This window comes from Chelonia mydas, chromosome 16 (genome assembly GCF_015237465.2).
Source record: "Chelonia mydas isolate rCheMyd1 chromosome 16, rCheMyd1.pri.v2, whole genome shotgun sequence".
Lineage (NCBI taxonomy): Eukaryota > Metazoa > Chordata > Testudines > Cheloniidae > Chelonia > Chelonia mydas.
This window is the reverse complement of record NC_057857.1, coordinates 11348104-11363663: the sequence shown is the minus strand read 5'-3', so window position 1 is coordinate 11363663 and position 15560 is coordinate 11348104. Positions and strand designations below refer to the sequence as shown.

General features: G+C 38.4%; 1 protein-coding gene across 12 annotated transcripts in view; it reads left to right on the top strand.

Annotated features, from left to right (window-relative positions):
- The window catches only part of CDK5RAP2 (CDK5 regulatory subunit associated protein 2), a 104422-nt gene that overhangs the window by 44858 nt on the left and 44004 nt on the right, over window positions 1–15560 (top strand). For 7 of the 12 annotated variants that reach the window (XM_043530097.1, XM_043530092.1, XM_027819701.3 and 4 more), the window contains exons 16-21: window positions 3222–3352; window positions 4559–4674; window positions 7395–7523; window positions 12950–13042; window positions 13801–13848; window positions 15005–15198. In XM_043530097.1, the coding sequence (XP_043386032.1) occupies window positions 3222–3352; window positions 4559–4674; window positions 7395–7523; window positions 12950–13042; window positions 13801–13848; window positions 15005–15198 (711 nt within the window). The remainder of the gene's footprint in view (window positions 1–3221; window positions 3353–4558; window positions 4675–7394; window positions 7524–12949; window positions 13043–13800; window positions 13849–15004; window positions 15199–15560) is intronic. The other 5 variants (XM_043530094.1, XM_043530091.1, XM_043530098.1 and 2 more) reach the window with 1 other exon arrangement.

Here is a 15560-nt window from a genome sequence, read left to right as displayed (position 1 = left end):
TGTGCGTTGTGTGAAGAAATACTTCCTTTTATTTGTTTTAAGCCTGCTACCTATTAATTTCATTTGGTGACCCCTAGTTCTTGTGTTATGACTTCTAACACTGAAACTCCCTTTTTTAGTATGAAGACTGCAGGGATTAGATGTAATACTAGTAATCAGTACTTAGCTTTGATGTGGCACTTTTCATCTATAGATCTCAAATCCCTTTACAAAGTTGAGGAAATATCACTGGGCTCGATCCTGCACCGTTCAGGACAAAGGGAGTTTTGCTATTGACATCAATGGAAGCAGGAACATGCCCGTTATATAGATGGGGAAAGTATAGCACAGAGAGAGGAAGTGACTGGCTCACGGTCACACAGGGAGCCTGTGGAAGGGCTGGGAATAATAGCCAGGTCTTCTGACCCCAATCGAATGCTGTGTACATTGGATCATGCTGCTTAACTCCTCAGGTAGGGCTTGAAGCCAGAACCTGAAGGTCCAGTGTGCTATTAGATAAGCCCTGCAGATAATTTCCACAGTCATGTGCTGACCTTCATTAACAAAACGGGTTTTAGACAAAGAATATATCCTGGTTTTGGTTGACGTGTGTCCTTTTTTTAGGCTTTATTTATTCCAAACCACTTTAATGGTTTCATTTTGGAAGAGTCCCTTTCTCAGAGCCAGGACCATGACATCTCTTTTGTCTCCCCACACAGGGAACCATTGCTTTTTCCAGTAAAAGCATTAAGCTGTGAAGAGGTGATGTGTGCTTACTTAGCTTTTAGAAGTGTGTTTTATTTTTGCTGAGCATTTAATAGTATTGAGACCTTTCTCTTAGAATATATTCTTGAGTGAGGGAGAGTTGGTTAAAGCAATCGTTGTGGAAAAAATACTGACAGCAGCATTCTTGTCATTTTGTTGGAAGATGGAATGAAAATCTTTTTGTACACAGGTTCTTAATAGCATGAGTGTTGCTGAAACAATTTTATTTACTATGCATTTATATGCAATGCTACTGCACTCACACAAGTGTAATGTGCCCCAGTGTAATCCTCAGCAAGCTGGACCTAAATTCTGTTGAAATGTCCCTGGATGCTGCTTTGGTGCAGTAGGTTGGAAATACTGCAACAGCTTCATTTATATTAAAATATTGAGGTTCTGCATGAATTAAATATGAAAATAAATATATAATCAGTGCAGTAGCACCTTGTTATTTTAATATCTAATTCAAATTATTTTAACCGGTTTCATTTTCAATATACTGCAAGGGTTTTTTAATTGACTCTTCATAATGTATTACTGAAATTGTTGAGGTGTGTGGTGGAGTAAACTGAAGCTTTTGTCAGCTAGATAGGGGACAGCTGCGTCTGTTGACATCCAGGAGGCAGTTTGGGAGTCTAGAATAAGCACATTAGGGGGATGTTCCTGCTAAAATGCTCTATAATTAATTTAGTTAATGTTGGCACTTCAATTGTCATCTTTAGGTTTTGGCGTTAACACCCCATTGAGATAAATGAGACAATTTATACTTCTCAGAGCTATTTTTTCTGAGGAAAAACAACACTTCAATCTACATTTGGGTCACATTTTCAAGATTATCTTTGTGACTGGTTCCCCGCTGAGTGCCACCTGGAACTGGGGTACCACTGAGCCCTCTGACTCACTGGCCTGGGCTCCCTCTCACACTGTGCTGCTGTGACATGTTGCAAAGCTCTCCAAGCTTTCGCTTTCACCAGCATTCACACAGGTATGGACACACCCAGTTGAAGTTACATGCAGATGCTCTAGCCACCAGCCTAGGACCCCAGAGCAGTACCATCCTGCCCTGGTCAAATCTGGCCACTATATGGTTTAACACCCGGTCCACCTCTCCCTCAATGTGAAGAGGACCATGCACACTTGTGGTAACCAAGCTGAGATTTTCCCCATACACCTTAGTCAAATGCACACTGGTTTGGATTAAAACATTAATAAATTTATTAACTACAAAAGGATAGATTTTAAGTGATTATAAGTGATAGCACACAGATCAAAGCAGATCACCTGGTAAATAAACAAAACTGCAAACTGAGTTTAACATACTAGATAGGTAGGATATGAATTAGCAAATTCTCACCCTGAGTGATAAACAGGCTGGCAGATTCTTAAGGCACAAGCTGCCTTTGCTTTGCAGCTTGGGTTTCCCAGGTTTACATACACAGGCTAGAAATCCCTTTAGCCTGGGACCATCACTTCCCCCAGTTCAGTCTTTGTTCCTCAGGTGTTTCCAGGTGTGTTGTTGTAGGGAGAGTGAGATACCATCATGATGTCATTTCCCCTGCTTTATATCTTCTCCCCACTTGCTGGAAAGCTCTTTTGCTGTGACCTGGGTCAAACAGTTCCCATGGTGTAGTGCTATCTCGGAGAGGTTTCTATTGTACACGGTTCCTGGGGTAATCCTTGTACTTGTGTGCCACTAACCTTGTTTGGCCTTTTTACTGTTGTACCTGAAAGGCTTCTTGTGGGTGTTTTCAACCTCACAACCTGTGTTCAGTAACACATACCTAGCCAAACTTCATATCTTCACATACGATGATAGCACATACAATCCAATGAGATATGAATGTCTAGCAGAGCAAGACTTTTAGAATGATACCTCGCAAGGCATACTTTGTGCAAAACATATCCTAATTATATAACAGTGGTGAATAAGGGGGTGCCGGGGTGTCACAATCTTTATAACCTGGCTAGATACTTGTTTTTTTTTTTTTTTTTAAACAAAATCTTAGATTCTATAGAACAATTCTATGGCAAGGGGGTGGATTTTGCCACAATTTCCATGACTGAAGTATGATGGAATACACAGAGCCATCAATATAGTACATTAGTGATATCTTTTGGATATACTTTTCATAAGCTAGTGATTTTGATTTTCCTGACAAAGAATTATTTAGAAGTTGGCCTGTAAAATATATCTACCCTGTTCAGGGTGACTTACAAATAATAGTTCTCAAAACTGCTAGAGAGGTGGCATAGACATAAAGGTTTATTTTCAACTTGCTATGTAGGGATTTGTTTATTTTATGCATTAAGATAAGTGTGTGATGAAAAACAATGATTGCTACTGTGGAATAGAGTCTTTATGGAAGCCTGATGTATAAAAGATGCTGTGGTAGGTAACACAACAAAACATTTTAGAAGTTTTGAATTGAAACCTAAAAGAAATATTTAAGATTTTCTGATTTCTTCCTTCTGTTTAGTATAAACAGCTTGCAAACAGAGTTGAACAACATTTTTTTGTTGCGAAAACAACTGGAGGAAGATATTCTAGCTAATCGGAATCTACGGAAGGTGCTGGAGGATCAAATTAAGGACACAAAAAACAAAGGAGGTTTGTCTGTGTGTGGTAACATGGCCCAGTCCTTTATCTTTTGCACACAAGAGAACTGTTTTTATTACACTCAGTTTGTTGCGATCATGTAAAAAACATTGAAAGTAGATAAAGGTGTAAAAAGATCTTTTGTCCGTTTTCTTACACTGATGATCATTTTGGGAATTTGTAACTGAGTGGCTTTGAGCATTCAGTGTATAGGGACAGCTTTTATCTTCTCCTGCAGCCAGTGTTAGTAATTCTACGGCAATTCTGCTGCAGTGATCATTTCAAGCTGCCTACAATTTCATATCCACAGAATTTACTGTTCTCTGCGGAAGTCAAGGATCCCTGGCTTTGGATAATTTCATGGGCATGGGATCACTTCCTGGCGATGGAATCTAATTATTTCACCATATTTGATAAACAGCCTCTGTTTAGAGAAATGGATAGATTCTTCCTAACATGACATGCATTTTCAGAAGCAGAAAAAAAAATAGCCAGTTCTATTATGTTGGAATTTCCTTGAAGCATGATAGAGCTTTTTAATACAGTAGACCCTCAGAGTTATGAACACCAGAGTTACAAACTGACCAGTCAACCAATGGAATAGAACTTAGATGTCTCTTTCCTACTCTAACCACTGGACTATAGCCTCCATATATAAATAAAGTTTTACTGTGTACTCTGAGCTGTATTGGATATGAACTGGTGTTTCATTGTTTCCATAAACAAATCACTGAACGCAATTGTATAGGAAAGGAATAAGCAGCTATCTTCTATTCAGTCTGTTGAGCCAACGGCAAAATAAAATTCACTAACTTTATTTAAGCTGGCTTTTACCATTGGGACTTACAGTTCATTTTCACAAAATTCTGGCTAAAACAGAATAACTATTCATGCCTTACTTTTCCTCACTGAAAATTATTTCTAAATGTAATGCTAAATATGCAAATTATAATTCAGAATTAGATTCACAGTGCATGCTGATAACCATGGAAAATACAGCATGTCTAGATGTCAAAGGCACAAAGGAATGTAAGGGGAAAGTTCTTTCAATTAAACAGAAAGCTTAGTGTGAGGGATGAAACATTTAACTCTATAGTTCCTACAGTTTTAGCAGTATGCACTTATTTTAAAAAGTCCTTATTTTGCATTTCTTTGTTGTATCCTCATATAAAGGCGTAATATATCTGAAATGATACCCACTCTTGGTTATTTTGACAGATGAAACCTTTTCTTTTTGTGGCGATCAAACATCTTATATGAGTATTTGCCTAGGAGAGCACGATCATTTAAACCTACAGGTAGACCATCTGTCTCTTGAAGAACTTAAAAAAAAGGTATAGATCAGTTTTATTATTTACTGTTTTTAATGGCGTAACTCTCCTACATTTATAGTTTGTTTCTGTCTCTCTCACACACAAAACCATTTTGATCTTTTAGGTACAGTTGAGGTATTCTGAAAGTATTTAAAAATTCTCATCTGTGACAGGAGGTCAGACTGGATGACTTGGTGGTGCTTTCTGGCCTTAAACTGTATGGCTCTATATAAACCTCAGATACATTCTTTTATCTGTAAGCCTTCCAAGAGCAGAACATTTCACAAATTCCTCCTTTAATAATAATAATAATAATAATAATAAAAAAAGATGATGATGATGATTGTTATGATTTGCACTTCTGTAGCACATTCCATCCAAGCATCTCAAAGTGCTTTGACAAATTTGATGTATTAAGACTTCCAATATCCGTGTGAGGTAGACTAGAATTATTATCTGCATTCTGTAGAAGGAGAAACTGAGACACAGAGAGATTAAGTGACTTGCGCAAGGTGACACATCAAGGCTGTGACAGGGTACAGAACCCATACCTTCCTCTCTCCTCCTGTGCTTTAACCACTAAACCATGCACGGGTTCATCCTAAAGAATGCACAAACATGTGGACAAGGGGGATCCAGTGGACATAGTGTACTTAGATTTCCAGAAAGCCTTTGACAAGGCCCCTCACCAAAGGCTCTTATATAAATTAAGTTGTCATGGGATAAGAGGGAAGATGCTTTCATGGATTGAGAACTGGTTAAAAGTCAGGGAACAAAGGATAGGAATCAATGGTAAATTTTCAGAATGGAGAGGGGTAACCAGTGGTGTTCCCCCAGGGTCAGTCCTAGGACCAGTCCTATTCAACTTACTCATAAATGATCTGGAGAAAGGGGTAAACAGTGAGGTGGCAAAGTTTGCAGATGATACTAAACTGCCTAAGATAGTTAAGACCAAAACAGACTGTGAAGAACTTCAAAAAGATCTCACAAAACTAAGTGATTGGGCAACAAAATGGAAATGAAATTTAATGTGGATAAATGTAAAGTAATGCACATTGGAAAAAATAACCCCAACTATACATACAATATGATGGGGGCTAATTTAGCTACAACTAATCAGGAAAGAGATCTTGGAGTCATTGTGGATAGTTCTCTGAAGACATCCACGCAGTGTGCAGCGGCAGTCAAAAAAGTGAACAGGATGTTAGGAATCATTAAAAAAGGGATAGAGAATAAGACAGAGAATATCTTATTGCCCTTATATAAATCCATGGTACGCCCACGTCTTGAATACTGTGTACAGATGTGGTCTCCTCATCTCAAAAAAGATATACTGGCATTAGAAAAGGTTCAGAGAAGGGCAACTAAAATGATTAGGGGTTTGGACTGGGTCCCATATGAGGAGAGATTAAAGAGGCTAGGACTTTTCAGCTTGGAAAAGAGGAGCCTAAGGGGGGATATGATAGAGATATATAAAATCATGAGTGGTGTGGAGAAAGTGAATAAGGAAAAGTTATTTACTTGTTCCCATAATATAAGAACTAGGGGCCACCAAATGAAATTAATGGGTAGCAGGTTTAAAACAAATAAAAGCAAGTTCTTCTTCACACAGCGCACAGTCAACCTGTGGAACTCCTTGCCTGAGGAGGTTGTGAAGGCTTGGACTATTACAGGGTTTAAAAGAGAACTAGATAAATTCATGGAGGTTAAGTCCATTAGTGGCTATTAGCCAGGATGGGTAAGGAATGGTGTCACTAGCCTCTGTTTGTCAGAGGGTGGAGATGAATGGCAGGAGAGAGATCACTTGAGCATTGCCTGTTATGTTCCACTCCTTCTGGGGCACCTGGTGTTGGCTGCTGTCAGCAGACAGGATACTGGGCTGGATGGACCTTTGGTCTGACCCATTATGGCCGTTCTTATGTTCTTAATATCAAAGTCCTTGGCAAATATATATTAATGAAATCTCACTTCAGTCATGGCCAGTGAAAAGATAGCTGAGTATTAATAGATCTACCTTTAAGATTAGTTAATTGAAACACAGAAAGATTAAGTGATTTGTTCAAGATCATACAGAGAGTCAGTGGCAGAATCCAGATGGACTCTCGGTCCTATGCTCAGACCATTAGACCATGCCTCCTGTGTCTCTGAAGTATATATATGGCTCTAAATTTGGGCACAGTTATTAACAGAAGACTTTGATACACTAGGTGAATATAGGTTGTTAATGTCTGCTAAAGTGTTTTGGGACCTGATTCTCTACTCTGGTTTGCTACTTTTACATAAGTACAACTCCATGAAGTTATATTGGTATAGAAATGGTAATAGATTGGAGAATCAGACTCCTTATTTTTTAATGCTTCTCAGTGAATGCTGCTGCTCTGTTCCTATAACACAGCTTTCACTTGCATCAGAATAACCTTTTCCCCAGTCAACCTGCAGGCATGATAGAATCTGAACTTTTTTCTTGCTAGTGAATTTTGAAACCTGAGCTTCACGATTGAAGTCTTCCAAATTAGCATTCCTTGAACACTAGCTTCTAATATATTTGTATAATGTTCCTGGTTCAAATGCATACAATCCCTTGGGCAGAGATGGAAGCATTAAGCTTTACTGGAAGTAACTAACATTATAATTCTGAAGTTTAACATATTGTATCGCGTTATTTAAATAAATTTAAATCTGTTTCTTTATGTTTTAGGAAGAGCTTTATAGTTTCTGATTGTTTCCCTGTGTGTATTTAGGTTGCTGAACTCATCTTGATGGTTAAGGACCTGCATTCAATTAACCAAGAGCTAAAGAAAAAACAACTTGGACTCTCCAGATCAGAGACTCAGGGGAAAGAGACACTGAAAATATTAAACCAGAATGAGGTAGGATCTCTATATTAAAATATTGTGCCTAATTCTCAGTTGCGCTGCACCTTGTATGGTCACTTATATCAGTGCAAAGCGGGTGTAAAACACTGCTAGATCAGACTGCTAATATTTTATACTCCATTTTAAAATGATATAAATAACTGTACAAGGTGCAGGGCAACTGAGTATCAGGCCCAAAGTGTTTTTAGTGTTCAGCAATATTTTCAATTGATTTTTAAGAAAACAACATATATTTTAAAATATTAATTGGCTCTCTGATCTGTTTATTTTATAAATTTGCAGGTAGGAGTGGTTGATCTTATTTTTCGAAGAAAGTTGCAACCTCCATAACATTTAGGTATCCCTCAGTGGCTGCTTTATGCATTCCTCAGCTATCTGAGAACTGTTCTCACTTCAATGTGTAGTCCTATTAGGGTGTAGACCATATCTGCTCCATCTCTGAGGCCATGTAGGTCTCTTTGGCAACAAAATTGGGGTGTTTCCACTATGCATAGAGGAGAGGAACCTGTGTTTTAGGGATCGGTGCAACACAGAGCAGCGTACAAAGAAGGGGGCAGAGTTGTAGACGATTGGGCTGATAGACGTGCAGGGGAATGACCACTGGGTCCTCTGTTCTTTTGCCTGTGGCTGGGGTGTATTAGGAGTAGGACTGGGGGGGACGGGACATTCGGCAAATAGTAAATTTACCAAAAAATGCAGTTCTTAAGGTGCCAAAACTATTTGTGAATTTGGGTCAAATTTAGCAAGTAGTTTCTGCTGGAAAAAAACCCTGAAAACAAACCTTTTGGAAATGTTGAAGTGGTTCATTTTGGTGTTTTGTTTCAAATTGACATTTTTTGAAACGATGGAATTTCAAACTGACATTTTCTAAATAAAATGTCATTTCAACCCAAACAAAAATGTTCTGTTTTTTGTTTCAGTGAGTAAAGAAAATACAAAATCTAGTTTCCATTCAAAACTAGATTTTATTTTTTTTGATTCAGCCATCAAACTGAAAAATCAATTATTTGCTCACTAATTAGGACTGCTTCAGCAACGGGGCTGGAGTACTCTCTGCATAGCAGCTTCACAGTCTGATGGAAAAGATTCTGGATATTGGGTCCCTATATTTGTCCTGTTATACAAGAAGATAAGGAAAATAGTGTACATGTCCAGTTCACTTCCATGGCTTGTCATAGATTATTCTTGCTTTAAATGCTATTGCTAATACCTTTCTTTTGCTTTTTTAATTTCACCTTCCTTTGCACTATGTGCTGAATGATGATGAAATCAAGAGCAAAAGGAACAATGAGCGTGACCAGCATGTTCTATCTTGAATTTCTAAATCTGTTTAAACCCAAAGAACAGAAACTACAATGTTTAAATAATATGTTTCAGTTGTGTTTAGGTATTGAACTCATTTGAGGGCAGTGTGTCATGTATTGCCTAGGTGCTGCATAGATCCCTGGGCAACACAGGATGAGTTTATCATGTATGCTCCAGATGAATTGTAAAGACAATTATCAAAATTCAGACTAAATTTCCTTGCTTTTTATCATTTAAGTCAGGCCTTTCAGGTTACTTTTAATTTAAATGTCTTTTTAATTATAGATTAACGGTACTGCTTTAGGTACTCTTGGGATAACATCCATTTTAAAAAAACAGTTAACTTACAGATTTTTAGACTAACTAGGTTAGCACTGAAAGTCTAGTGGGTAAAATATACATTTTAAAAATATATTCATATTTCCAGCAATTTGCTTAGCAATCCTGTAGAGGGCACTGCCCCCTCACTGATTCTACATTTGATGCCGGTAGCAGCACCGGTATGCGCTGAGAATATCAGAGCCAAGAATATTGTCCCCTCCTGTGCTTGTCTTGGTGCAATTGGAACATGAAAGGCCATTCACTAAAGAATTGTATACATGGACCTAGCTTTAGAATAAACAAGAGAGACATTTGTAAAATAACCTGTGTATAAAATGCTGGTAAAGGCCAGGAGGCAAGTAAAAAATGCTATTCAAGCCAGTGCCAGAGTGACTAAGGTACTATTGAATCCCAAAGTTAAAGGCTCAGCAATCCAGTGTGTTTCATTTTAAAGGTTTTTATGGGCCATATAATCAGTCCTGTCAGTAAAAGACCTGCTTCATGATTCTGGGCTATGGGCCATGATTGGTGCATTTTTACAAACTAAATATAGATGAGAAAAATACTGGATTCTTCACTGGTATTGTTAGCATGCACTGCTAAGAAGACACCAGTGTCTGTCCTCCGTATGAAATTTGGCAGGAAATAACAAGATATAGCCCTCTTGGGTGGTTCTTAAAATGTACAAACCTTTCTTTTCTTTAACAAAACTGGAGTTCAGACCAGATAAATCTGCACCTTAGATCCTCTGCAAGGCATCTTTCAAAAGACTGTCAGCCCTGAGTAGTCTGTTTCTTGGCTCCAAGTGGTGGTGGTGTAAAGATAAAAGGGCTGTTTTTGCTCTGCCCTCTGAACATCTGCTTTCTGTGAGAGAAGCAGCTTCACTGATTCCAGCCTTCAGGGCTCCAGGGATCTTTGCAATCCAAGCATATCAGTGGTTCATTTACGAAAAACATTCAAGGTTTTCAGTCTCTAAGGAAATATTTTAAATAGGCAGCTTATTCTCAATAGATTTCCTCCTGGCGTTAAGCCACTTATTTTCTTTTAATATTTTGTTGAACATTAGATTGTATTCCTTGGAGTACAGAAAGTTTCTTTTCAATCTCTGAGACTTTAGCAGCAAAAGACTCAAATTGCAGCCAGTTGCTGTAATGCTGTACTGCAGTCTGTTTCGTGTAAATGTTAATAGTTTAATCGTGAGCAGCATAACTTATGGATTCGCATATTGGCCTGGAAAGGGGGATACACCCCTGAAAATGATGCTGATTAATAAAGGATAGTTGTGCTGTGTTGGAAGCTGTATAAATCAGGTGAGTATGAGCATAAATGAATTAACTAGCTTTAAAAATAAAGCTTGGTCCTACAGCCTCATTTTGAAAATCAGACCCTGGCTATAAATTTTTGGATGCTATAAATAGCTAATATTTTCCAATTTTTTAATAATCTGTGAGTAAGCTTAATGTCCATTGAAGTCAGTGGCTACAGTCAGACAAATTACAAGCTTTTCCAAAGCACAACTTTTCCTGTACATCACAGTCCTTATATGTAGCATCCCTGCTACTCCAGTTCTGAGACTGCCGAAAATGGGAATTTGGATGAAAATACCAAATTAATTCAAACCTGAGACCCAAAGCAGTATTTGAATATAGGGCTCTAGAGATAAAGGGAAAACTACTAATACACTGCACCATCCAGCTCCCACTATTATTTTGTTTCTTAAATTAATACTTACAATTCATGCTTAAACAAAAGTAGTGTGGCTTACTTTGCTGGGAGGTAGAAGGCAAAAGTGCTTTTCTCATTCACTGCTAGTAAATATATACATGGTAAACAAGTCGCAGTAAGAAACTCACTTATATGCTCCCCACTGCTCAGAGAGAAAAAGATATGCACACATCCCCACTACATCTGCAGAATTCTCTTAGTCTGAGAGTGATCTGTGTGCCTTGAGCCTTGTGTCTTCAGTGTGTGACGTCAGGGAAGCAGGTTTATCTCTTCACATCATAACCATTAGTACTGCCCTGTGTATGCATCGAGGCTATAAATTCAACATGCGCTACTTTTAGTCATCAGCTCCTTTCCTCCCAATGTACCTCTAAAATGCTGTGTGCCCAAGGGCTCAATGAACAACTGCTCCCCTGGCTATGCTTAAGAATCTGCCTTTTTGTCTTTATTGAACTTAAGGTAATTTTTCTTTAGTCTAGGTCACAAAGGAACTGACTGTTAGACGCACTAGTGTGATATTACTGCCTTTAAGGCATGTACATTACAGCCTTGCTCCAAGACTAAAATCCTTGTGTAACAGAGCTATGAATCCACTCTCCCAATACCATGTATTGTCTGTAGATTAGACAGACAATACTACCTTCAGAAAATGCTACTTAAAGGTAATAGATTCTCCTGTGTCTCATTTCCATTTCTTAATGAGCTTCCAGCACCAAAGTTCCTTTACAAAAATCTCTTAATCAAATTACTGAGAGGTGCTGCTGTAGAATAAGACTATATCGATACCAGAGTATGGGCTAATTCTGCTGAAAGGCCCTAAACATTTGGTGTGTATGTTGCAAAAGCAGCATTACTGGGTACTTATAATCTGCCCAATGTTCTCTCTCTCTTCCCTGGCCTGAAAGCCATTCTAATCAGGAACATAAATACACAATATGAGGGTTTGTGCATTGAAACCGTTGTTGAACTTAGATGTATATGAATAAAAATGTGGGCCAAAGCCTCTCCTGGAATTCTACTCTGAGGCACTGGTCACAGAATAGTGGAATGGCTTCACTGCAGCTTAGTTTCAGGGGAGCCAAGTTTTCGGTGGAAAACTCCTTCCCCGCTTTCCAGTTGCTGTGTAAGGGTTTCTTGCAGGGACTTGCCAGAATATTGCCCCTTGATGTAATCAGATTAATCATTTTTAAATTAGTATTGTTGTCATTGGAACCTTTTTAGATGCCTCTCGACAAAAGATTAAATTCTGACGTCTGTTGCCGGAGGCAAACTGGCTGGGGGAGCTGAGCTGTGGTGGGGGAGCATTCTGCCTGCATGCCTCTGTCACTCCTGCTGTTGAATTCTAACAGGCACAATGCAAGGGGTTCCTGGCCTTGCTCCCAGGTTGGCTGGCCAGCCCTCTTGGAGGTTTGGAGTGCTACTGGATAACACTAGACAGTAACTTTCCTCCTGCCTCTCTATTCATGGACTGCTAGTAGCAGCATTCTGACTGGGTCTTGAGGGGGGTAGGACATGGGGAAAGAAGACGTTCTTGGCACCTCATTTCCCCTCCTTTTTCCCCATGGTCCATTAGTGAAGGACAAAGCAATATTTAGCCTACAGTGTAATAGTAAATCTTTTTATTGTTACGCCAGACAGGGTCTGCTCTGCTTAGCAAGAGGGTTTTTTGTTTTTTTTTCCCATGAATGCAGAAAAAGATCATAAAATAGTAGGAAATAAAAATAATCATTAAATGGAAAAATACGACAGGCACAATGGAAATATGGCTTGGGGAGGGGGAAAGGTGTTTGCAGAAAGGGGCTAAATTAGCATTTTTGTACAGTTCAGAAGGATGTGCAGCAGTGAGGGAATGTAAAAATTCAGATTTCAGTGTACTATGTATGAATTATTTCTGTTTTTTGTATTAACTCCCTTTTGATCTTACTGGATAAATCTAATCTAATGTTTGTTACTTTGTATTACAGGCATTTTTTATTTTTCTTTTAAGACATGTCACTGACTTATTTATGCATGTTTCATACCACATTATTTTTGTGCTACATTTTCACATCGTTCCATACTTTGTATAGTTTCTTGAAAGAACAGAGGAAACCATGACTCAAGCTGGAGATTTTGACAATAAGAATGCAGAGAGCTGTCAACGTTCTGAGAGGACCAGTGAGGTAGGATTGTGTCAATATCATTGTATAATAATTTTACCAGAGAGTTACATGTTCTGGGTGCACAGTTACAGCTGTTTAACTTGATATATTACAGCTGGATTTCTTTTTGCTGTATGTTTAGAGTATACAAGTCTAGACTCTGCAATTCCCTGTAAGCAGGTAGAGTCCCCTCCATGCTCTGAACTGAGAATACTCGCACTGGATATAATGCAAACATCTTTTCCTGTTTGATTTTTTTCTTAGCATAAATAAATCATAAACATCAGCCTAAGTTTTCTCTTCAAGTTTGTCTGTTCATAGGTTTTTCCCTGCAGGATCTCCTTTGTCACAGTCCCTAGTTCCCTTTGATCCAGAATGATACTCAGCCTCTCTTAAAGGGCCTGATCCCAAGTCCCTTAAAGTAAGTGGGAGTCTTTTGATTGTCTTTAGTGGCCTGTGTAATCAGGCCCAGAGCTTGGCTGGAGTTAGTAAGATCCACCTGCAGTTATGACTGAGCAAAAATTACTGTACAACTTTGTATAGGTTTCGAACACATGATGTCAGGGTGACTCAACAGAAAGCCTCCATTCCTGTGCAGGGTCCTAGAATCTGACATCTTTTTTTTACTGGCATTCAAACGAGATATAGTATATTTTGAAAAACACATAACTAAGATAAATACTATGTTTTCTGTTCAGTTCAAAATGGTAATATTAAAAAAAAATGACAATGTGATGTGCCTCAAAATGTATAACTTCTACATATCCCTACTTATCTAGGCATGTCCTCAGTTGCCTTTGGATCGTCATCTTGATCTGGATATGCAGGTAAATGATACAATATAAATAGCCTCTCATTATGTGTGGAGAACCTTGTAGTAGGTACGTAATTAAATCTCTCATTGCTAATGGCTCCAAAGTCAACGGGGTTCATCATGAATGGGCCCAATCTAAATCGTATTGAAATAAATGGAAAGACTCCCATTGATGTAAATGAGAGTTGCATCATGCCCCGTGTGTGGATCTGTGGAGCTTACTGATTCAGAGAAAAATCGCTCTGCTTCATGAAATAGTCTTTGCAGATCTTAAATGTGCCATGCTTTGTAAGCTGTGGAATCATTAAAAACACGAAAAGCTTAGTTTTTTTGAGCATGCATCAGAATGTTCCAAACCATAGTTATGAAATGGCCTTTCTTAACTGTCATTCTCTGAGTAGTTACAGAACCAGCTCTGATCCTTAGTCATTCCCTTTTTGCTGAGTTCTTTAACCAGACTGCCTCTGCAGATTTGCACTGGCCCTCTGTATTTCCCACTTCTTCACAATCTTATACTTAGATTTCATCAAGGTGGAGAGGTATTGAAGGAAGTTGATCGGGGAAGTCTTTTATTACTGCAGTTTGGAATGTTTGGGTTGCTGACTGTTGTACCCTCTAATGGTTTCTACTGCTTTTGGAGTTCTGTGGCTTCTGAGATAGGTTGTACAGCTGATTCATGCTATGGCAATACGTATGGAGAGTTTTAGAGGCAACTAACCCAATTTTACACACATGAGAATGGTAATTCCAAACACTTCAGACGACATTCTGCCCTTGGACATTCATGCTAACTGGCCTGCACATGGGCATCTGAGGGCAGAATTTTATATTTAAAGACACGTGATTCAAATGTGAACTAATCATGGAATGAATTACAACATGGGGGCCACATACGAACAGCTTCATTAGCCAGGAGAGCATTCATAGATAAACACCACCAGGGAAATCTACTTACCACTAAACAACTGATCTCTATGAATTAACCATATCAAATTGATGTTCATTAGTTCCTGTATTAATAAACAGTAAGTTGAATGTCTGTGACTGCTTTATAATGTAGATTAAGACCATCAAAGATTACAAACCGTGATTATGAAAAGATTGTAGCCCTGAACATAATAGAACTGCATACCTGCCTAATAAGAAAACATTTGCAATTTTTTTCCCAGCAGATGACTCCTTCAGACTATTCAGATGGTGTCTGCAAAGATAGACATTATAGGAATCCAACTAAGCCTCGGTTTGAACATGATATAGCTGGCAAACACTTTGGCAGAATAGAGATGAGTGAACATGAAGCAGAAGAGATGAGCCTGCTCACATCTCTTTTAAATGAAAATGGAACATCTGTACTTGAATCTAGGTAAGCCTGAGGGATAGACACTACTTTTGACAGTATTTCTATTTGAGGAGAGAATAAAGTAATTTTGCTAAAGTGAATTTAGATAATGGCACTGTCTAATTTACCTGAGAGATTGGCAAGGCTCCTTCAGAGCCATTTCAGTCGATCATACAATTAAGTAATTACGAAACATGCTATCAGTAGGAAGACATCCTTATGAAAAATCCATTACAAGAAAAGTTTCTCTAAAGGTATTGCTTCATAGAGCCTTGCTATGGGAACTGATCCTTTTCAAGATGTGGGACTGGTAGTCTTAAAGGGCTAAAATAATAATAATAATAATACTTTGTGCTTTTTTTTTTTTTAATCCAAGTATCTCAAAG